We start from the raw sequence: 24,368 nt of genomic DNA, 5'->3' as shown, positions 1-24,368 counted from the left end.
GTTGTAAACATGATATTCTATTGAGGTCATTTTGTTGCCTATATATATGGAACAGATGTCCATGAGTCTCTCTAACCCTCTCTCTACAGACATGTGACTGTGAAGACTACGCCAACTCACAAGTTTGTGTTCACCACAAAAACCCACCATGCCATAGTCCCTGGCACTATCGCTTTCAGTCTGCCACAGGTTAAAAAAAACACACTGTATATTATAATGAATTGTTAATGTAGACCCATAGATACATAGTAGACCATAGTAGACCCATAGATCTATTTATAATCTTAATGAACTTCTCCAAAATTAAAATTCTAATATTTTAAGCATACATGCCCCTCTTCTCTCTGCTCCCTGCAATTATTGGCTTACTTATCTGTCTTCTTTCTTTCTGTCTCAGAGGAAATGGGCCGGTCTGTCCATTGGACAGGAGGTGGAAGGTAATTCACTCCATTTCATTAATGAGTCTGAGGAAAAGAAGATTATGACCATAGCGCAAAGATATTGCCTCATTTGCACTGCACCCTGCACAGTCCCTAATATACTGTACCTTCACATCTTGACCACAGCCCATAGCTCACCTTAACATACAGTACCTATTTCATTTTTGACAGTACAGTATTTATGAGAATAGAAATGATACACTGCTAGAAACATATCTGACATTAGTCCTCTCCCCTCATAGTGGCCAACTACAACTTTGACAAGTCCCAGCAGTGCATCGGTGCCATGACAATAGAGATCGACTTCCTCCAGAAGAAGAGCACGGACACCAGCCCCTACGACTCAGACAAGATGGCCAGCGAGTTCATCCAGCAGTTCAACAACCAGGGCTTCTCTGTCACCCAGCAGGTCAGTCAGAACAACAAACACTACAGCCGGTCACAACTCTTCACACATTTCCTGCACACTTCCCTTCCCTGGAGTTACAAGGAAAAAGACTGATGGCTTACATCAATCAAATGATTTTAGATGTGGGTAGGAGTGCACACTTGGGAGAATTGGAATGCAACCTAACACAGCCTTCCTCTCTCCTCTCATCCTCTCTCTTCTCATCCTCCTACTCGTCCCTTCCTCCCTACAGATGGTGTTCAGTTTCTGCGACAAGCTCTTTGGGCTGGTGATCAAAGACATTGAGGCCATGGACGCCAGCATCCTCAAGGGGGAGCCAGCATCAGGCAAGAAGCAGAAGGTACCCAGAGTTACCACTGACCTACTGCTGTAACAACTCAACCCTTCATGATATGGGCCCCTGTCGGAATTACCCCCCTTCCTTTAAGTAATTCATGATTAGAAATGACTGGACAGGTGAACGCCAAGTGGTGGCGCCCATGCTTTCACCTGCCCCTTCATTTCGAATGGGGTCTCTATTTGACGAGAGAACATGCTGCTTAGAGTGCTGGTCGAAGTCCAAAGGGAACTCTGCATATTTGTACGAGTTTATTTGGAACAGTTATTTGTAATAACCAGTAGTTGGTAATAATTCCAATAATTCCTGTTTCCCTTAGATTGACATTGGCCTGCTGGTGGGGAACAGCCAGGTGGTTTTCGAGAAAGCAGAGAGCTCCTCCCTCACATTAGTTGGTAAGTTGCAGAGGAGTCTATACAAAATACAGGTAGATTATGTAGGATCTACAGTACAAGTCAAATGTTTGGATACGCCTACTCATTCAAGGCTTTTTCATAATTTTTTACTCTTTTCTACATTGTAGAATAATAATGAAGACATCAAAACTATGAAATAATACATATGGAATCATGTCGTAACCAAAAAAGTGCTAAACAAATGAAAATATATTTCATATTTGAGATTCTTCAATGTAGCCACCCTTTGCCTTGATGACAGCTTTGATGAGTCCAAATTTGAGATTTTTAGTTCCCACCGTCGTGTCTTTGTGAGACGCAGAGTAGGTGAACGGATGATCTCCGCATGTGTGGAGGAGGAGGAGGTGTGGTGTGGGGGTACTTTGCTGGTGACACTGTCGGTGATTTATTTAGAATTCAAGGCACACTTAACCGGCATGGCTAACACAGCATTCTGCAGCGACACGCCATCCCATCTGGTTTGCGTTTTTCAACAGGACAATGACCCAACACACCTCCAGGCTGTGTAAGGGCTATTTGACCAAGTAGGAGAGTGATGGAGTGCTGCATCGGATGACCTGGCCTCCACAATCACCAGACCTCAACCCAATTGAGATGGTTTGGGATGAGTTGGACCGCAGAGTGAAGGAAAAATCCAACAAGTGCTCAGCATATGTGGGAACTCCTTCAAGACTGTTGGAAAAGCATTCCAGGTGAAGCTAGTTGAGAGAATGTCAAGAGTGTGCAAAGCTGTCAAGGCAAAAGGTGGCTACTTTGAAGAATCTAAAATATGAAATATATTTTTTAACACTTTTTTGCTTACTACATGATTCCATGTGTTATTAGATTTGATGTATTCACTATTATTCTACAATGTAGAAAATAGTAAAACTAAAGAGAAACTCTTGAATGAGTAGGTGTGTCTAAAATTTTGACTGGTACTGTATATCTAACTATTACACATTTACATTTACGTCATTTAGCAGACGCTCTTATCCAGAGCGACTTACAGTGGTGAATGCATACATTTTCATACATATCGTACTTTTTTTTTTTTCTGTGCTGGCCCCCCGTGGGAATCGAACCCACAACCCTGGTGTTGCAAACACCATGCTCTACCAACTGAGCTACAGGGAAGGCTCAAATGGCTCCACAACAGGCACATCTTTCTGCACCGTTCAAATTCAAACAAACAGTGCACTCGGAAAGTATTCAGACCCCTTCCCCTTTTCCACATTTTGTTACTTTACAGCCCTATTCTAAAATGGATAAAATAATGTTTTCCACTCAGCAATCCACAAAAGAATACCCCATAATGACAAAACAAAAACAGTTTTTTTAGAAAATATTCACATTTATTAGAAATAAAAAACAGAAATACCTTATTTACATGACTATTCAGACCCTTTGCTATGAGACTTGAAATTGAACTCAGGTGTATCCTGTTTCCATTGATTATCCTTGAGATGTTTCTAGAACTTGATTGGAGTTCACCTGTGGTAAATTCAATTGATTGGACATGATTTGGAAAGGCACACACCTGTCTATATAAGGTCCGACAGTTGACAGTGCATGTCAGAGCAAAAACCAAGCCATGAGGTGTCGAGCCAGGATTGTGTCGAGGCACAGATCTGGAGAAGGGTACCAAAACATTTCTGCAGCATTGAAGGTCCCCAAGAGCAAAGTGGCCTCTGTCATTCTTAAATGGAAGAAGTTTGAAACCAAAAGCTTTAACAAGAGCAAGGTATTGTGTTTCATTTGAAAACAGCATCACATTTTGTCATACAAATCATTAAAATCCAGACAGAAAATATTTACATAAGAAGCAACCTAATATCACACAGTCAAACTCTGTCATTTAGTAAGTTCACCGTTCACCCACAAGTAAAAAAAACTGAAAAAGGTGCAGATTCATAAAATAAGCCTTGGTGCATTGGATTGAAAATTTTTCAATTAACAAAACTTGGTTACTGTGCTAATCTTGAGATTTGAAACCTAGAGCTGGCCTCACAGCCAAACTGAGCAATTGGGGGAGACGGGCCTTGGTCAGGGAGGTGACCAAAAACCTGATGGTCACTCTGACAGAGCTCCAGAGTTGCTCTGTGGAGATGGGAGTACATTCCAGAATGACAACTATCTCTGCAGCACTCCACCAATCAGGCTTTTATGGTAGAGTGGCCAGACGGAAGCCACTCCTCAGTAAAAGGAACATGACAGCCGGCTTGGAGTTTGCCAAAAGGTACCCAAAGGACTCTCAGGCCATGAGAAACAAGATTCTCTGGTCTGATGAAACCAAGATTGAACTCTTTGGCCTGAAAGCCAAGCATCACATCTGGAGGAAACCTGGCACCATCCCTACAGTGAAGCGTGGTGGTGGCAGTATCATTCTGTGGGGATGTTTTTCAGCGGCAGGGACTGGGAGACTAATAAGGATTGAGGGAAAGATTAACAGGTTCACCTTCAAACAGGACAACGACCCAAAGCACACAGCCAAGAAAATGCAGGAGTGGCTTCGGGTCAAGTCTCTGTGTGGCCCAGCCAGAGCCCGGACTTGAAACCATCAAACATCTCTGGAGAGACCTGAAAATAGCTGTGCAGCGACGCTCCCCATCAAACCTGACAGAGCTTGAGAGAATCTGCAGAGAAGAATGGGAGAAATTCCCCAAATACAGATGTGCCAAGCTTGTAGCGTCATACCCAAGAACACTTGAGGCTGTAATCGCTGCCAAAGGTGCTTCAACAAAGTGCTGAGTAAATGGTCTGAAAATGTTATTTCATTTTTTTATGCAGGACGGACATCCAGCGAAAAATCCTATCGCCATTTGCATAACAAAATGTAATATATATTTTTTTTAAATATAGGACTATTTTATATTGTTTTATAGATACACCTCTCCTGAATCGAACCACGTTGTCCGATTTCAAAAAGGCTTTACAGCAAAAGCAAAACATTAGATGATGTTAGAGGAGTATATCGTAAAAGTAGCCACATAGCCATTTTCCGACCAACCACATGCATCACAAATAACCAAAAAACAGCTAAATGCAGCACTAACCTTTGACAATCTTCATCAGATGACACTCCTAGGACATTATGTTACACAATACATGCATTATTTTGTTCGATAAAGTTCATATTTATATATAAAAACAGCATTTTACATCGGCGCGTGACGTTGACTAACTATTTTCCCTCAAATGCGTCCGGTGAAACAGCGCTACAATTTACTAAATTACTATTCGAAAACATTTTTAAAATGTAATATTGTCATTAAGATTTATAGATTAGCATCTCTTGAAAGCACCTGCAATGCCAGATTTAAAAATAACTTTACTGGGTAATCACACTTTGCGATAAAAGGGGATGCGATACTCAGAAAAATAGGCTACCGTTACAGGTCAGCGCCATCTTGGAACAATCGCATATCAAATCTAGTCTTGTATACTATTGTCAATAATCCCTTACCTTTGATTATCTTCATCAGAAGGCACTTCCGGGAATCCCAGGTCCACAACAAATGTATTTTCGTTCAAAAAAGTGAATCCTTTATGTCCCAATAGCTTGTTGTTGTTAGCGCGTTCTGAAGGCTGCTCCAAAAGTACCGTCGTTCGCGGGACTTCTCTCTCAACAAAATGCATTTTAAAAAAAATGTTAGGTTCGTTCAAACATGTCAAACGTTGTATAACATAAATCTTTAGGGCCTTTTTCAACCAGAGCTCCAATAAGATTCAAGGGGGACGGTTGCATTGTCTTTCTACATGTTTCGAAAGGGGAGGGTAGCCAGGGGCGCCGGCTTCAAAATGGTGATGGCCCTCTCCATGTGACCACTTTCCACAGACTCTCATTCTGTCAGTTTTCACAGTAGAAGACTCAAACCACTTTGTAAAGACTGGGGACATCTAGTGGAAGCAATAGGAAGTGCTCAATGAACCATAGCTCACGGTGTGATTTATAGGCAAAGTGATGAAGTTGAGTCCGCAATTCAGTATTCCACATCCTGTTACGATCTGTCTCGGGGTTTTGACTGCCATATGAGTTCTGTTATACTCACAGACACCATTCAAACAGTTTTAGAAACTTTAGGGTGTTTTCCATCCACAAGTATTAATTATATGCATATCCTAGCTTCTGAGTTTGATTAGGAGGCCGTTTAAATGGGCACAATTTTTTTTCTAAAATCGCTGTAGCGCCCCCTATCCTAGGCAACCGTCAAGAGGTTAATCAATTTTAGATTAAGGCTGTAACAAATTGTGGGGTCTGAATACTTACCGAATGCACTGATAACACTCTGTGTCCATGGGATAGCCATGTCCATGGGATAGCCATCTTCTGTATCATTAACTACCTTGAACTACATTGGACTATGTGCAAACTGGAAAAAGCTTATCCATTTATTGTAGTTGGGGACTTTAATAAAGGAAATCTGAGTAAACGCTACTGAAATTCGAGCAACACATTTGTGCTACACGCACAACATGGACCCTGGATCATTGCTACTCTCCCTTCCGGGATGGCTACAAGGCCCTCCCCCGCCCTCCCTTCGGCAAATCAGATCACGCCTCCATTCTTTTTTTCCACCTATAGGCAGGAACTTGAACAGGAAGCTCCCGTGGTAAGGACTGTTCAACGTTGGTCTGACCAATCGGAATCTATGCTTCAAGATTGTTTTGATCACACAGACTGTGAAATGTTCTGGATTGGCTCTGAGAATACTGTAGTATCAATGTATACACTGACGGGGTTCATCAGGAAGTGCATGGAGGATGGTCTTCCCACTGTGACGATTAGAACTTATCCCAAAACTGTGGATAGACGGAAGTATTTGTGCAAAATTGAAAGCGCGAACCACCGCATTTAACCATGGCAAGGTGACTTGGAACATGGGCGTGTACAAACAGACCAACTACTACCTCCGTAAAGCAATCAAAGAGGCAAAACAATAGTACAGGTACAAAGTGGCATTGCAATTCAATGGCTCAGACACGAGACAAATGTGTCAGGGACACCAGACAATCACAGATTATGAAGGGAAAGCCATCCAGCTCGCGGACACCGAAACCTGACTCCCGGATGAGATAAACACCTTCTTCGCCCATTTAGAGGAAAACAACATTGAGCTGCCGACGCGGGCACCTCTGTACCCAAGAAAGCGAAGGTAACTGAACTAAATGACTTTGAGAGGCTAGTTAAGGACCATATCACCGCCACCTTACCCAACACCCTAGAATCACTATAATTCTCATATCACCGCAACAGATCCACGGACAACACAATCGCCATTGCACTGCACACTGCCCTATCCCACCTGGACAAGAGAAATACCTATGTAAGAATGTTGTTCATCAACTACAACTCAGCCTTCAACACCATAGTGCCCTCCAAGCTCATCACTAAGCTCAGGGCCCTGGTTCTCCCTGTGCAACTGGGTCCTGGACTTCCTGAAGGGGTCGACCCCAAGTGGTGAAGGTAGGCAACAACACCTCTGCCACGCTGATCCTCAACACGGGGTCCCCACAGGCGTGCATGCTCAGCCCCTCCTGTACTCCTTGTTCATCCATTACTGCCTGGCCACGCACGTCTCCAACTCAAGTTTCATGATGACACAACATTGGTAGGCCTAATTACCAACAACGATGAGACAGCCTACAGGGAGGAGGTGAGCGCCCTCAATGTCAAGAAAACGAAGGAGCTGATTTTGGATTACAGAAGACAGCAGAGAGAGCACGGCCCCATCCACACCGACGGGGTCGCAGTGGATAGGGTAAAAAGCTTTAAGTTTCTCAGCGTGCTCGTCACTGAAACCTGAATAGGTACATTCACACAGACATCGTGGTGATGAAGGTGCAACAGTGTCTCTTCAACCTCAGGTTGCTGAAGAAATTAAGCTTTGCCCTTACAATTTTCTGTAGATGCACCATTGAGAGCATCCTGTCATGCAGTATCACTGTCTAGAAGGGCAATTGCACTGTCCAGAGGGTGGTGGAATCTCCAGAGGGTGGTGTGGTCCGCCCAACGCATCGCCCCGGGGCACACTGCCTGCGTTCCAGGACATCTACAGCACCCGGTGTCACAGGAAGGCCAGCCACCCTAGCCACGGCCTGTTCACCCCGCTACCATCTAGAAGGCGGAGACAGTACAGGTGCATCAAATCTGGGACCGAGAGACTGAGAAACAGCTCCTATCTCTAGGCCATCAGACTGTTTGTTTAACAGTCACCAATAGCCTTAGTCACTGTTCTAGTCAACTACCACCCTTTATTCTACTCTGCACCTTAGAGACTGTTACATATATATACATACAGTAGATACATACAGTAGATAGTCATTGGACACTGGTCACTTTAATAATGTTTACATACTGTTTTACCCACTTTATATATGTATATACTGTATTGTAGTCATGTCTCATCCTATATAACTACTGCTGTACACACTCTTTCTATTCAGATATATACACTACCATTCAAAAGTTTGGGGTCACTTAGAAATGTCCTTGTTTTTGAAATAAAAGCAAATTTTTTGTCCATTGAAATAACATCAAATTGATCAGAAATACAGTTGTTAATGTTGTAAATGACTATTGTAGGTGGTGATTTCTACATAGGCGTACAGAGGCCCATTATCAGCAACCATCACTCCTGTGTTCCAATGGCACATTGTGTTAGCTAATCCAAGTTTATCATTTTAAAAGGTTAATTGATCATAGAAAACAGTTTTGCAATTATGTTAGCAAGGCTGAAAACTGTTGTTCTGATTAAAGAAGCAATAAAAATTGGCCTTCTATAGACTAGTTGAGTATCTGGAGCATCAGCATTTGTGGGTTCGATTACAGGCTCAAAATGGCCAGTCTGAGATATGACTTTTTCTTTGCAACTCTGCCTTGAAGGCCAGCATCCCGGAGTTGGCTCTTCACTGTTGCTGTTGAGACTGGTGTTTTGCGGGTACTATTTCATGAAGCTGCCAGTTGAGGACTTGTAAGGCATCTGTTTCTCTGCTCCAGATACTCAACTTGTCACGCCCTGACCTTAGAGACATTAATTTTCCTCTAGTTTGCTTAGGTCAGGGTGTGATGTGGGGTGGGCAATCTAGTTTTTCTATTTCTTTGAGTGTGGTTTCCAATCAGAGGCAGCTGTCCATCGTTGTCTCTGATTGGGAACCATACTTAGGCAGCCTTTTTTCCCTCCTTGAGTTGTGGGATCTTGTTTTTGTGTAGCTGCCTTGGAGCAGCCCCAGAACGTCACGTTTCTGTTTATCCTGTTTATTGTTTTGTTCGGATTCACTTCAAAATAAAGGATGTGGAATTACTGGCACGCTGCGCCTTGGCTTATTTATGACAGGGAGTTTGAGGACAGTGACCGTGACACAACTAGTCTAAAGAAGGCAAGTTTTATTGCTTTTTTAATCAGGACAACAGTTTTCAGCTGTGCTAACAATTGCAAAAGGGTTTTCTAATGATCAATTAGCCTTTTAAAATTATAAACTTGGATTAGCTAATGTAGATATTCCATTAAAATCTGCCGTTTCCGGCTACAATAGCCATTTACAACATTAACAATGTCTACACTGTATTTGTGATCAATTTGATGTTATTTTAATGGACAAAAAATATATATATATTTCAAAAACAAGGACATTTCTAAGTGCCCCCAAATATATTCCGGTCTCTGACATTGCTCGTTCTGATATTTCTTAATTTCTTTATTTTTCTGGATAATGTGTGTTGTTGATTTATTTTTTTCATTGTCATTGCTAGGTATTACTGCACTGTTGGAGCTATAAACACAAGCATTTACCTGCACGTCTGCAAATCTGTCTACGCAAGCAATAAACTTCGATTAGATTTTTGATTTGTCAAAATAAACTTTGAGACCAAATTGACCAAGATTGATCAAATCCTGCAATCATGGGAAAATAACCATTCTTTATCCATTGTTACAGTTTTCATTGTAATGTCTATTTGAGTATGTTTTTAATGCATTTAAATAACGTTATATTTGACTCCTCTCTGCCCACGAGGCAAGGCCAAGACCAAAGAGCAGCGTCAGTCCATCATCAACCCGGACTGGAACTTTGAGCGCATGGGCATTGGTGGTCTGGACAAGGAGTTCTCTGACATCTTCCGCCGAGCCTTCGCCTCTCGTGTCTTCCCTCCTGACATCGTGGAACAGATGGGTAAGGCTCCCCACTCCGTAGTCTTAGTTAGATCATGCAGTACTACCAACAGCGCGGGCACAAATAAGTAAGGTCGAGCCGCGATATTGGCAGAACAAATGCATGTGCAACATGGCGTCTCTCAGTGCCTTCTAGTGATAATTTGTCACAAACTAAATTGTCTGTGTACACAACTGGAGCATGCTGTGCTTTCAAAGATTCAGAGATTGTCTATCGACCAACGTTTCTCAGCCATTGTTCCATTGCGCCACAGGTTGTAAGCACGTGAAGGGAATCCTTCTCTTCGGGCCTCCTGGTTGTGGTAAGACTCTGATGGCCAGGCAGATTGGCAAGATGCTCAACTCCCGTGAACCCAAGATTGTCAACGGCCCTGAGATCCTCAACAAGTTTGTGGGAGAGTCTGAGGCCAACATCCGCAAGCTCTTCGCAGACGCAGAAGAGGAGCAGAAGAGGGTGAGTGGCCAGCCGCCATCTTTTTTTTGATGACCACAAGTTATTACTCTAAAATATCCATCCATGGCCTCCTGAGTGGCACAGCGTTCTAAGGCACTGCATTGCAGTGTTTGAGGCGTCACTACAGACCGGGGTTCGATAGCCGGCTATGGCCCGGGAGACCCATGAGGGCGACACACAATTGACCCAGTGTCGTCCGGGTTAGGGGAGGGTTTGGCCGGCCAGGATGGCCTTGTCCCATCGCGCTCTAGCGACTCCTTGTCCATCCACAATGAGAAAATCACAAACAAATGTTATACGTCCATGCATGACTGTCTCTCTCTCTTTCTCTTCATCCACTCTGCCTACTCTCCCCTCTCTTCTCTCGTCCTAGCTGGGTGCTAACAGTGGTCTGCACATAATCATCTTTGATGAGCTGGATGCCATCTGTAAGCAGAGAGGTACTGGGCAGGGCAGTACAGGAGTCCACGACACGGTGGTCAACCAGCTGCTGTCCAAGATAGACGGAGTAGAGCAGCTCAACAACATCCTGGTCATAGGTAGGTAGTAGTACACTCTTCTATAACATACTGGTCATAGATAGTTAGTGGTACGCTGTCCTATAAATCAAATCAAAATCAAATCAAATTGTATTAGTCACATGCGCCAAATAAAACAGGTGTCGACCTTACAGTGAAATGCTTACTTACGAGCCCCTAACCAACAATGCAGTTTAAAAAAAATATGAATAATAAATAAAAGTAACAAGTAATTAAAGTGCAGCAGTAAAATAACAATAGCGAGACTATATATGGGGGGGGGGGGTACCGGTACAGAGTCAATGTGTGGGGGCACCGGTTAGTTGAGGTAAAATGTACATGAAGGTAGAGTTATTAGAGTGACTATGCATAGATGATAACAACAGAGAGTAGCAGCGGTATAAAAGGGGGGGGGCAATGCAAATAGTCTGGGTGGCCATTTGATTAGATGTTCAGGAGTCTTAAGGCTTGGTGGTAGAAGCTATTTAGAAGCCTCTTGGACCTAGACTTGGCGCTTCGGTACCGCTTGCCATGTGGTAGCAGAGAGAACAGTCTATGACTAGGGTGGCTGGAGTCTTTGACAATTTTTAGGGCCTTCCTCTGACACCGCCTGGTATAGAGGTCCTGGATGGCAGGAAGCTTGGCCCCAGTGATGTACTGGGCCGTACGCATTACCCTCTGTAGTGCCTTGCGGTCGCAGGCCGAGCAGTTGCCATACCAGGTAGTGATGCAACAAGTCAGTATGCTCTCGATGGTGCAGCTATAGAACCTTTTGAGGATCTGAGGACCTATGCCAAATCTTTTCAGTCTCCTGAGGGGGAATAGATTTTGTCGTGCCCTCTTCACGACTGTCTTGGTGTGCTTGGTGATGTGGACACCAAGGAACATGAAGTTCTCAACCTGCTCCACTACAGCCCCGTCGATGAGAATGGGGGCGTGCTCTGTCCTCTTTTTCCTGTAGTCCTCAATCATCTCCTTAGTCTTGATCACGTTGACGGAGAGGTTGTTGTCCTGGCACCACATGGCCAGTTCTCTGACCTCCTCCATATAGGCTGTCTCGTCGTTGTCGGTGATCAGGCCTACCATTGATGTGTCATCAGCAAACTTAATGATGGTGTTGGAGTCGTGCCTGGCCGTGCAGTCATGAGTGAACAGGGAGTACAGGAGTGGACTGAGCACGCAACCCCGAGGAGCCCCTGTGTTGAGGATCAGCGTGCCGGATGTGTTGTTACCTACCCTTACCACCCGGGGGCTGCCCACCTGGAAGTCCAGGATCCAGTTGCAGAGGGAGGAGTTTTTTCCCAGGGTCCTTAGCTTATTGATGAGCTTTGAGGGCACTATGGTGTTTAACATACTGGTCATAGGTACTGTAGGTAGTGGTACGCTGTCCTATAATAGAATACCTGTTAAAATTGTTGAACTTTGCTGAACATCTAGGTGTCAGTTTGTCTAGATGTAATTTGAGGTATAGATACCAATCTTACCTTAAAGCCTCACATAGCACCAGAGATGAATACATGACTCTGGTTTAACTAGTAACTCCATCTTTATATTTATATCCACCTTACTCTATTTCTTTTTCCCACAGGGATGACCAACAGGCCTGACCTGATAGATGATGCTCTGATGAGGCCTGGCAGGTTTGAGGTCAAGATGGAGATCGGTAATTATTTTTAATTGAACCTTTATTCAACTAGGCAAGTCAGTTAAGAACAAATTCTTATTTACAATGGTGGCCTACCCCGGCCAAACCCAGACGACACTGGGCCAATTGCGCGCCACCCTATGGGACTCCCAATCACGGCCGGATGGGATGCAGCCAGGAATCAAACCAGGTACTGCAGTGATGCCTCTTGCACTGAGATGTAGTGTCTTAGACCACTGCGCCACTCGGTAGCATCTCTCTGTGCCTTCTCCTTTATTTCCTGGGTTGTTCCTTTTCGTATGTTCTACCACCCTTTTTTGTATTATTGTAGTGACCTCTCTCCCTCCCTGAATGCATTTTTACCACTTTCCTTCCCTCCCTCCCTCTCAGGTCTTCCGGATGAGAAGGGGCGTGTTCAGATTCTCAACATTCACACTAATAAGATGCGCGACTTTGGCCTGCTGGCTCCTGATGTGGACGTGAAGGAGCTGGCTGCCGGGACCAAGAACTACAGTGGTGCTGAACTGGAGGGACTGGTCAGAGCTGCCCAATCAACAGCCATGAACCGCCACATTAAGGTTAGAGTCCAACCAATCAACAAACATGAACATCCATGATATGCTTAGACCAGTGGTTCCCAAACTTTTTATAGTCCCGTACCCCTTTAAACATTCAACCTCCAGCTGTGTACCCCCTCTAGCACCAGGGTCAGCGCACAATCAAATGTTGTTTTTTGCCTTCATTCTAAGCCTGCTACACACATACTATACATTTATTAAACATAAGAATGAGTGTGAGTTTTTGTCATAACCCGGCTTGTGGGAAGTGACAAAGAGCTCTTATAGGACCAGGGCACAAATAATAATATAATAATAATCAATAATTTAGCTCTTTTATTTAACCATCTTACATCTTATTTGTTCATCGAAAATTGGGAATAACTCACCACAGGTTAATGAGAAGGGTGTGCTTGAAAGGATGCACATAACTGCAATGTTGGGTTGTATTGGAAACACTCAGTCTTAAATAATTTTCCACACACAGTCTGTGCCTGTATTTAGTTTTCATGCTAGTGAGGCCCGAGAATCTACTCTCACATAGGTACGTGGTTGCAAAGGGCATCAGTGTCTTAACAGGGCGATTTTCCAAGGCATGACACTCTGAGCACAGCCCAATCCAGAAATCTGGCAGTGGCTTCTGATTAAATTACATTTTCACAGAACCGCTTGTTGCAATTTCGATGAGGCTCTCTTGTTCAGATATCGGTAAGTGGACTGGAGGCAGGGCATGAAAGGGATAATGAATCCAGTTGTTTGTGTCATCCGTTTTGGGAAATACCTGCGTAATTGCACACCCAACTCACTCAGGTGCTTCGCTATATCACATTTGACATTGTCCATAAGCTGGAGTTCATTTGCACACAAAAAATCATACAATGATGGAAAGACCTGTGTGTTGTTCTTGTTAATGCAGACAGAGAAGAGCTCCAACTTCTTAATCATAGCCTCAATTTTGTCCAACACATTGAATATAGTTGCAGAGAGTCCCTGTAATCCTAGATTCAGATCATTCAGGAGAGAAAAAACATCACTCAGATAGGCCAGTCGTGTGAGAATCTCGTCATCATGCAAGCGGTCAGACAAGTGAAAATTATGGTCAGTAAAGAACTTTAAGCTTGTCTCTCAATTAAAATAACCGTGTCAATACTTTGCACCTTGATAACCAGAGCACGTATGTTGTAAAAGAGATACATGTTGCTGCCCATATCATTGCTTAGTCCAGAAAATACACAAGAGTTCAGGGGCCTTGCTTTAATAAAGTTAACCATTTTCACTGTAGTGTCCAAAACGTTCTTCAAGCTGTCAGGCATTCCCTTGGCAGCAAGAGCCTCTTGGTGGATGCTGCAGTGTACCCAAGTAGCATCGGGAGCAACTGCTTGCACACTCGTTACCACTCCACTATGTCTCCCATATACCAGGAGCTGTGCCAGGCCCGCCAAGTCTGTTGACTCATCCAGGTGTAACGCATAGAATTCACTGGCTTGTATGCGAAGCAGTAATTGTTTCAAAACATCTCCTGCCATGTCACTGATGCGTCGTGAAACAGTGTTGTTTGATGAAGGCATTGTCTATATAGCTTTTTGGCCTTTTCCCCCAGCAATGTCCCAGCCATATCCGCGGCAGCAGGAAGAATTAAGGCCTCCACAATAGCATGTGGCTTGCCTGTCCTAGCCACTTGGTAGCTCACCATATAAGACACTTCTTGCCCCTTCTTATTAATGGTATCTGTTGCTTTTATACATCTTACTACTAGAAAGTCATCTTAATTCTCACTCAAAAAAACTCCTGTGGCTTATTTATCAAATTGGCATGTTTTGTTTCTAAATGTCTGCGCAAGAGTGAAGGTTTCATCGAGTTGTGAGATAGTACTTTTGCACATATAACACGCTGAGGAAAGGCACTACTCCCAATATAAGTGAACCCTAAATCAATGTAGTTCATATTTGCGCCTCTTCGATGGTCCAACGTCCCTGTCTGTTGTTCGGTGCTTTCCCGGGTAAGGGGGCAGTAACTCTTCGGCTGTATCAGATTCACAACTGTCAGTGTCCATGCTAGCCGGGCTAACAACAAATGTAGAATTACTGATGCCAGCATTGGGTGTGCTCGTGGAAGCAGAACAACTTGTGTCGTCGACAGGTGCAGGTATAGTACTGCTGGTAGTAGCAGTAATACCAGCAGCGCTGGGCCTTACGTTTTTTTAACGATTTATCAATTTTCGAGCAAACGGAATGAGTAGCAGTTGCGTTTGGCTACATACGGACCCTTAGTGTGTCACGATTGTCGTAGGGTTGGCCAAAACGCAGCAGGAACATGTATACTCATCATCTTTATTGTGAAATAAGGAAAAACAAACAAAAATCAAATAAAATGTATTTATATAGCCCTTCGTACATCAGCTGATAAGTGCTGTACAGAAACCCAGCCTAAAACCCCAAACAATGCATGTGAAAGAAGCACGGTGGCTAGGAAAAACTCCCTAGAAAGGCCAAAAACCTAGGAAGAAACCTAGAGAGGAACCAGGCTATGAGGGGTGGCCAGTCCTCTTCTGGCTGTGCCGGGTGGATATTATAACAGAACATGGTCAAGATGTTAAAATGTTCATAAATGACCAGCATGGTCAAATAATAATCATAGTAGTTGTCGAGGGTGCAACAAGCACATCGGTGAACAGGTCAGGGTTCCATAGTCGCAGGCAGAACAGTTGAAACTGGAGCAGCAGCACGGCCAGGTGGACTGGGGACAGCAAGGAGTCCTCATGCCAGGTAGTCCTGAAGCATGGTCCTAGGTCTCAGGTCCTCCGAGAGAAAGAAAGAAAGAATTAGAGAGAGCATATTTAAATTCACACAGGACACCGGATAAGACAAGAGAAATACTCCAGATGTAACAGACTGACCCTAGCCCCCGACACAAACTACTGCAGCATAAATACTGGAGGCTGAGACAGGAGGGATCAGAAGATACTGTGGCCCCATCCGATGATACCCCCGGACAGGGCCAAACAGGCAGGATATAACCCCACCCACTTTGCCAAAGCACAGCCCCCACACCACTAGAGGGATGTCTCCAACCACCAACTTACCGTCCTAAGACAAGGCCGAGTATAGCCCACAAAGATCTCCGCCATGGGACAACACAAGGGGGGGCACCAACCCAGACAGGAAGACCACATCAGTGACTCAACCCACTCAAGTGATGCACCCCTCCCATGGACGGCATGGAAGAACACCAGTAAGCCAGTGGCTCAGCCCCTGTAATAGGGTTAGAGGCAGAGAATCCCAGTGGATTCTCTGCCTCTCCCAAACACATATACAAAACACAACGACCGCCACTAACAGTCCTGTCAGGTGAACTGACACTAAACAGGAGACAACTACCCACAATTCCCATTACAAACACACCCCTATACATAGAACCTTCAATCAGAGGCAACGAGGAATAGCTGCCTCCAATTGAAGGCCAATCCCAATTAACTAAACATAGAACTAAACAACCTAGATCTAACATAGAAATACACTAACCTAGAACATAACCCAAAAACCCAGGAACACTCTAAACAAACACCCCTCTACATAACACATAGCCCAACAAACCCCGAAACACTCTAAACAAACACCCCCTGCCACGTCCTGACCAAACTACAATAACAAATAACCCCTTTACTGTTCAGGACGTGACATAGTGGAATTCCCGCGAGAGAGTAACGGTTAATGTGATTGGATGTTAATTATTTGACTAGGCTACCTGTATTTGACATTGTGCTGGACACTAGATGGTTTAATTTTATTTTTGGCAGTGAAACAAGGCTACTCAGTCGAGGAAAAAACCTCACCCAAATGTATAGCCCTGTTGGAAAATATAAATGGACTGTTTGAAAATGTATATATACAGTAGGGAGAACAAGTATTTGATACAGTGCCGATTTTGCAGGTTTTCCTACTTACAAAGCATGTAGAGGTCTGTAATTTTTATCATAGGTACACTTCAACTGTGAGAGACGGAATCTAAAACAAAGATCCAGAAAATCACATTGTATGATTTTTAAGTAATTAATTTGCATTTTATTGCATGACATAAGTATTTGATCACCTACCAACCAGTAAGAATTCCGGCTCTCACAGACCTGTTAGTTTTTCCTTAAGAAGCCCTCCTGTTCTCCACTCATTACCTGTATTAACTGCAGCTGTTTGAACTCGTTACCTGTATAAAAGACACCTGTCCACACACTCAATCAAACAGACTCCAACCTCTCCACAATGGCCAAGACCAGAGAGCTGTGTAAGGACATCAGGGATAAAATTGTAGACCTGCACAAGGCTGGGATGGGCTACAGGACAATAGGCAATCAGCTTGGTGAGAAGGCAACAACTGTTGGCGCAATTATTAGAAAATGGAAGAAGTTCAAGATGACGGTCAATCACCCTCGGTCTGGGGCGCCATGCAAGATCTCACCTTGTGGGGCATCAATGATCATGAAGAAGGTGAGGGATCAGCCCAGAACTACACGTCAGGACCTGGTCAATGACCTGAAGCGAGATGGGACCACAGTCTCAAAGAAAACCACTAATAACACACTACGCCGTCATGGATTAAAATCCTGCAGCGCACACAAGGTCACCCTGCTCAAGCCAGCGCATGTCCAGGCCCGTCTGAAATTTGCCAATGACCATCTGGATGATCCAGAGGAGGAATAGGAGAAGGTCATGTGGTCTGATGAGACAAAAATAGAGCTTTTTGGTCTAAACTCCACTTGCTGTGTTTGGAGGAAGAAGGATGAGTACAACCCCAAGAACACCATCCCAACCGTGAAGCATGGAGGTGGAAACATCATTCTTTGGGGATGCTTTTCTGCAAAGGGGACAGGACGACTGCACCGTATTGAGGGGAGGATGGATGGGGCCATGTATCGCGAGATCTTGTCCAACAACCTCCTTCCCTCAGTAAGAGCATTGAAGATGGGTCGTGGCTGGGTCTTCCAGCATGACAACGACCCGAAACACACAGCCAGGGCAACTAAGGAGTGGCTCCGTAAGAAGCATCTCAAGGTCCTGGAGTGGCCTAGCCAGTCTCCAGACCTGAACCCAATAGAAAATCTTTGGAGGGAGCTGAAAGTCCGTATTGCCCAGCGACAGCCTCGAAACATGAAGGATCTGGAGAAGGTCTGTATGGAGGAGTGGGCCAAATCCTTGCTGCAGTGTGTGCAAACCTGGTCAAGAACTACAGGAAACGTATGATCTCTGTAATTGCAAACAAAGGTTTCTGTACCAAATATTAAGTTCTGCTTTTCTGATGTATCAAATACTTATGTCATGCAATAAAATGCGAATTTAATTACTTAAAAATCATACAATGTGATTTTCTGGATTTTTGTTTTAGATTCCGTCACTCACAGTTGAAGTGTACCTATGATAAAAATTACAGACCTCTACATGCTTTGTAAGTAGGAAAACCTGCAAAATCGGCAGTGTATCAAATACTTGTTCTCCCCACTGTACATATTTAATTTTAGAAATATTTTTTTTTTATAAAAAAAATAAATAAGTGAACTACATTTTTATTTGGCGAAGCCCGATGGCATTGCGCGTACCCCAGTCTGGGAATACCTGGCTTAGACTATCCAATTGACAGCTTTGAACATACATGACATGGTTAGACTCCACCCCTTAGCAATGTGCTTTTAGGGGCTTTTATTCATCTCTGCCATAACTTTGTCCTTAGGTTTACTGTATATTACAGTCAGATCAGACTATTTATTTCTGTGGTTCCAGGCCACAGCCACAGTGGAGGTGGACACAGAGAGAGCCGAGAAGCTGCAGGTCACCAGAAGCGACTTCATGGGCTCCCTGAATAATGACATTAAACCAGTAAGTATCTCTCTACTATATGTGTATTTCAAAGGACAGTAGAAAAAGTGAATAGGGTGTCATTTGAGATTGACCCTTAGACTATCATTCCAATCCTAAAAAGTTCTGCCCACTCCCCCTCTTTATCCTCATCCTCCCCCTCTTCCTCCCCCAGGCATTTGGTTCCAACCAGGAGGACTACGCCAGCTACATCATGAACGGCATCATCAAGTGGGGCGACCCTGTGACCCGTGTGCTGGATGACGGGGAGCTGCTGGTGCAGCAGACCAAGAACAGCGACCGCACACCACTGGTGGCTGTGCTACTGGAGGGTAGGCCTGACCACACACACACACAAACACACACACACACACACACGTGTGAGCGAACACACATATACATATGCAAGTGAGCGTAGGCACATGCAGGTGGAGCTCACACACTTAAGCGCACACACAGTTGAAAAACAGCCCCCGCCTCTCTAATAGTCTTTATTTGTCCATCTGTCCTCTTAGGACCCCCTCACAGTGGAAAGACGGCCCTGGCTGCCCAAATCTCGGAGAGCTCAGAGTTCCCCTTCATCAAGATCTGTTCCCCAGACAAGATGATCGGTTTCTCCGAAAACTCCAAGTGCCTGGCTATCAAGAAGGTGGATGTGCACCATGAAAGAAAAATAGATGCCTGCATACTGTTGAATGCTCCTGCAGTTTTATTAAGTGTTTTGACCCCAATGTCTTTGTAAGGCTGGCACCATGCCTATAGAAAGAGATGGCCACTGTGCCAGAATCTGGTCGAATGGTAGACTAGTTGTGGCACTGCTGACTTTGGACCACGCATTGCCCCATAGAGTTGGTGGTTCGATCCCTGGGTCCCCCTCTCTCTTTACTAGCTACTTCTCTCCAGTTTATCGGTCTCCCCCTTTTCCTATCTGATGTATCGATAACAACTAAGAGCAGAAGAAAGAGATTATTGCCAATACTTACTGTATGGTATTATTATAGTATTTTTGTGTTATTTAACTCTGTATCCCCTGCCTTCCTTCCCTCAGATCTTTGAGGATGCCTACAAGTCTCAGCTGAGCTGTGTGGTGGTGGATGACATTGAGCGTCTCCTAGGTGATTCTCTACCTCCTCATTCCTCTGAAACCTCATTCTCCTTTTAGTCTAGTGGACCTCCTAATTCCATCTCTAGCGGAGCAACAAACTCGTATCTCTTTAACTTTCTAATGATGCTGCAGATAAACAAAACACTGTATCTAAAGCCAAGACCCAGTCTTCAATGCTAAAGGAATCAGCAGCAACACTAGTGGGTTCTGTCTGAAGTACTGTTCTGATTTCTTTGTGCTCCACTCCTTTAGACTACGTCCCCATTGGACCTCGCTTCTCCAACATGGTTCTCCAGGCCCTGCTGGTGCTGCTGAAGAAGACTCCTCCTAAAGTGAGTGTTCACTGTTCAGTTCAACATTACTTAATGCAGGTGTTGAGTTACATTAATGTGTTTATTTACACCAGTCTGTGTGTCTATGTGTATAAGTGTGTGCATGTACGTGTGTGTAACTCTGTCTGTGCTTTACTCTGCCTACAGGGCCGTAAGCTGTTGATCATTGGAACCACCAGCCGTAAGGAGGTGCTGCAGGAGATGGAGATGCTGGATGCCTTCAGTACCACCATCCACGTCCCCAACATCTCTACTGGAGAACACCTGGTGGAAGCCCTAGAGGTATGCACACACACGCGCACACACACCCACACACACAAACAAACAAATGAACACACACACACACACACACAATATAAATATTGATGAAGAATTTTAGTAGCTAATGCTACTGTCTTGCTTGTGTGCCATTTTGTTTACTCATTGACATTGTATCCTTTGTAGCTACTAGGAAGCTTCACGGACGCAGAGCGGGTCACCATCGGCCAGCACGTCAAGGGAAAGAGGGTCTGGATTGGCATCAAGAAGCTCCTGATGCTAATCGAAATGTCTCTGCAGGTCAGTGGCAATCAGCACTCCTCCTCATCATCGTTCAGCTGCAGAACAGTCGACCACAAGCGTCATCCAGTAGCTATGGTCGCTAGAAAGGTCTCATGCCTCAAGAAGTGGTGCAAACGGTTTTATACGGTAGAGCCTGCATAATGCCACATATTTGCACTGTCAAGGTGTGTCTTCTTTTTCTTCTTCTGTAAACCACTGGTGTTCATCTTTGGTTTCCTGCTTCCTTCCTCCAGATGGATGTGGAGTACAGAGTCACTAAGTTCCTGCAGCTTCTTAGAGACGAGGGGGCGTGAGTACTCCCCAACCCCTCCCCCTTACCCACCCATGCAATCACCTTCACCCTGCCTGCATGCGACTCAATCACAGCCACCCAATCACTTCCTTTCTGTGACTTTATAACCCTGCCTTCCTCTCCTGCATATCCATTACTCCATTTCTATCTCTGTGAATTTTACAACAAGGATACACAATAACAGGCACATATCTAAGGCTAAAGTAAAAAACACAATTTACTATATTACTAGTAGTGTAATTAGTACAGTAGTACTAGTACATCAGTATTACTTATTTGACTGACACACTGACACATGAGATCCTATGAACATGAAACACTGTATCACGCTTGTTCATGTTCTTGAAGAGGGCTATGAATAAAGTTGTTATACTATCACTTTACTTGCCCACTGGTTGCCAATGCAGTCAGTGTATCAGTCGTTGACCGGTGTGATCTCATTTTGTCATCACCAGGTTGGATGACGCCAAGCACATCCGAATTTAAGCTGTCGCTGAGGGTAAGGCCATCAGTAGAAGCTACGAGGCTAGCTACCCAGACATTTAACTAGCTTCCCTAGCTACCTCTTCTAGCTTTAGGGAATAGCTTCCCTCATTTAGCTTCATTACAAGGATGCCAATGTTTTAGAGCTCTAGAAGGCCCTGCTGGCACTTCTGAGATCGTTCCTGTATCTATTTACATACCCATTTACGAGGAATACCCTCTGACCAGTTTGTGCTATGAGCAACCAAATTCTACATTTCAATGATCACATTATCAAACAATGACATCAAGCATATACAGTTGCGGTCAAATATATCAACTTATGGAAACTGATTTAACACTTGTCATTAAAGAAGCTATTGTTTAGGTAAACTGACATCAGCTGTGAAGACATTTTATAACATTTTATGTCATTATAATGACCGCGTTATGAGGTTGTTACAGAAGATTTCTATGCATGACGTACCTGCCACTCCTGTGCCTCAATCATGTCGATGTAATAAAAACGTTACATAAGACAACCTTATGATCATTCCCTCCCTATGTCATGACCTACCATGACATATTGTCCAGATTTAGTGGCTGATATGACCCTGCTGTGATAGTCTCTGACAATGGACACCACTTATTCCAAATCAGGGGTGCATAGCCTCAGTCCTCAAGCCCTTTGAACTACAGACCGACTTCTACCTGGGAATCTGTGACATCAAGTACCAGGGAGAAACAAAAGCAGCAAGACTGCAGAACCCTAGGGCCTGAGTTGTGCACCCCTGTCCTAGATTGCATTTTTTTTTTTTTTTTACAAATTGTTCTGAACCATTTTTGCAAGATTTGAGGAAAGCTAGCCAACAAAATTAAGTCTTTGCTTTCCTTTTGAATAGACATTCTACGCAATTACCGTATATTAGAAAGGTCATTAAAGTGCTAAAATTACTGTTTAAAGATATAGTTCACCATTATGGTTCTCTTCTTGTTTTACATGTTCAACATTTCTTTCTGCCTTTTTTTGTTGTTGTGTGAGTACATGCTGTAGTACAGTAGGTTGTGGTTTATGATACGTCAGGTGTTTAAGGTTGGGGACACTGGTAAATCATTGTCACCTAAAGGAGTCGGAATCAGTTTTATTCTCATCTCTCCACATGTCTGTCTCTCCAGAGAACGCAATGACCGCAGCTACAAGTTAGACTAGAGCTGAAGGAGCGTCTGACCAAGAGACAAAAGGAGGAGAGGAGGACGTCCTCTGTTCGTCATCCATTCTCATCCAACCAATCTGAGAGGGAGAAGAAGTCGTCCCCTCTCACCCACGCATGTTTCAGCGGCAACTGTCGTCATCATCCATCCACCTGACACTATCGACATATCACATTACAGAAACCTATTGAAAATCGCACTGTTCCAATATGTTATCTGTATGAAACGCAATATGGATTGCAAAGTCCTGTCTTGTGCATTGTGCGTATATTTAGCCATGTATTTTTAACTTTCTGTATTTACAGCACTGTGTTTCTGTCTTGCTATCTATATTTATTCAGACCAGTAGATATATCAGTCTTGAAAACATGATATATATATTATATATACACAGATTCATATGAAGCGCAAGTCATCTAAATATTTTGAGTATTCAGATGATAACATAGTGTAGTGGAAGTGAGAAGTGTCATTTCTGGTGTAACTGTATTTCCCTCTACCCTTATTATTTATTTTCTGTACATAGTATATGTTAAATACAGTATATCATGAATTACTTCAAATCATTCTATTGAGTAATATATCAGTATCGTTGTTCATCTCAATACAAACTTGAAGATTGTGAATGAATAAGCATTGCTTCTGTGTGTGCCTGTAAGAGTGAGTGTGTCTGTGCGTAAGTACAGTATGTGTGTGTAGTTTAATCCAAATTTGACCAGTCTTTTGTGATGCATTTGTTAATTTATTACTTTATTTATTACATGTGAACAGTACTTGTTGTCAAAGGCTCTTTTTATGTTCTGTCAATTGACCATGTGTGTCAACATACAGATGTATTATTGCAATAAATTATGTTTTTGGAAATTATTACAAATTAATTAAAAAAGTAAGCTTGAGTCAATAAGTATTCAACACTTTTATTATGGCAAACCTAAATAAGTTCAGTAGTATTTTTTTTTATTACCAAGTCACATAAGTTGGATAGCATCATCAGCATTTGTGGGTTTGAATACAGGCTCAAAATGGCCAGAAACAAAGGACTTTCTTCTGAAACTCGTCAGTCTATTCTTGTTCTGAGAAATTGCCAAGAAACTGAAGATCTGGTACAACGCTGTGTATTACTCCCTTCACAGAACAGCGAAAATTGTCTCTAACCAGAATAGAAAGAGGGGTGGGAGGCCCCGGTGAACAACTGAGCAAGAAGTACATTAGAGTGTCTAGTTTGAGAAACAAATACCTCACAAGTCCTCAATAGGCAGCTTCAATAAATAGTACCCGCAAAACACCAGTCTCAACATTAACAATGAAGAGGCGACTACGGTATCTGTAACAGATTAAACAAACATTTGGATATTGTCAAATTTAAACAAACTACTGACACAAATAAACAAACAGTGGACCTCACCACAAACTTTCACAGCACAGTTTAACCTACACATGACCTTTAGGGACAAAGCGCTCATCTGGACAAGTGTACACTGTAAGGGCATGATTTTATACCATTTTAAATCTTCCCCACTAATAAAGGTCCCTTTGGAAACACTGAGCAACTTTTTGTTTCCTACCCTGTCATACTATTGTTTAATTAAAGGCAATGAAAAAACGTGATTTCCTGTGTTTTATATATATTTCCAC

General features: G+C 43.5%; 1 protein-coding gene across 2 annotated transcripts in view; it reads left to right on the top strand.

The window, feature by feature from the left end:
* LOC115192093 (vesicle-fusing ATPase) overlaps nucleotides 1–21,558 on the top strand; it is a 39,047-nt gene extending 17,489 nt beyond the window's left edge. For both annotated transcript variants that reach the window (XM_029750219.1, XM_029750218.1), the window contains 19 exons: nucleotides 90–189; nucleotides 398–437; nucleotides 683–849; nucleotides 1,082–1,189; nucleotides 1,506–1,581; nucleotides 9,598–9,753; nucleotides 10,007–10,206; nucleotides 10,580–10,745; nucleotides 12,313–12,387; nucleotides 12,760–12,947; nucleotides 18,695–18,790; nucleotides 18,945–19,101; nucleotides 19,285–19,418; nucleotides 19,818–19,884; nucleotides 20,127–20,206; nucleotides 20,354–20,488; nucleotides 20,651–20,764; nucleotides 21,001–21,056; nucleotides 21,515–21,558. In XM_029750219.1, the coding sequence (XP_029606079.1) occupies nucleotides 90–189; nucleotides 398–437; nucleotides 683–849; nucleotides 1,082–1,189; nucleotides 1,506–1,581; nucleotides 9,598–9,753; nucleotides 10,007–10,206; nucleotides 10,580–10,745; nucleotides 12,313–12,387; nucleotides 12,760–12,947; nucleotides 18,695–18,790; nucleotides 18,945–19,101; nucleotides 19,285–19,418; nucleotides 19,818–19,884; nucleotides 20,127–20,206; nucleotides 20,354–20,488; nucleotides 20,651–20,764; nucleotides 21,001–21,056; nucleotides 21,515–21,545 (2,146 nt within the window). In that variant the 3' untranslated portion in view covers nucleotides 21,546–21,558. The remainder of the gene's footprint in view (nucleotides 1–89; nucleotides 190–397; nucleotides 438–682; nucleotides 850–1,081; nucleotides 1,190–1,505; nucleotides 1,582–9,597; nucleotides 9,754–10,006; nucleotides 10,207–10,579; nucleotides 10,746–12,312; nucleotides 12,388–12,759; nucleotides 12,948–18,694; nucleotides 18,791–18,944; nucleotides 19,102–19,284; nucleotides 19,419–19,817; nucleotides 19,885–20,126; nucleotides 20,207–20,353; nucleotides 20,489–20,650; nucleotides 20,765–21,000; nucleotides 21,057–21,514) is intronic.
* Nucleotides 21,559–24,368: the final 2,810 nt, after the last annotated feature.

Source organism: Salmo trutta, chromosome 4 (assembly GCF_901001165.1).
Source record: "Salmo trutta chromosome 4, fSalTru1.1, whole genome shotgun sequence".
In the NCBI taxonomy this organism is placed as follows: domain Eukaryota; kingdom Metazoa; phylum Chordata; class Actinopteri; order Salmoniformes; family Salmonidae; genus Salmo; species Salmo trutta.
Note: the sequence above shows the minus strand (reverse complement) of the source record. Positions and strands in the feature narration are given on the sequence as shown.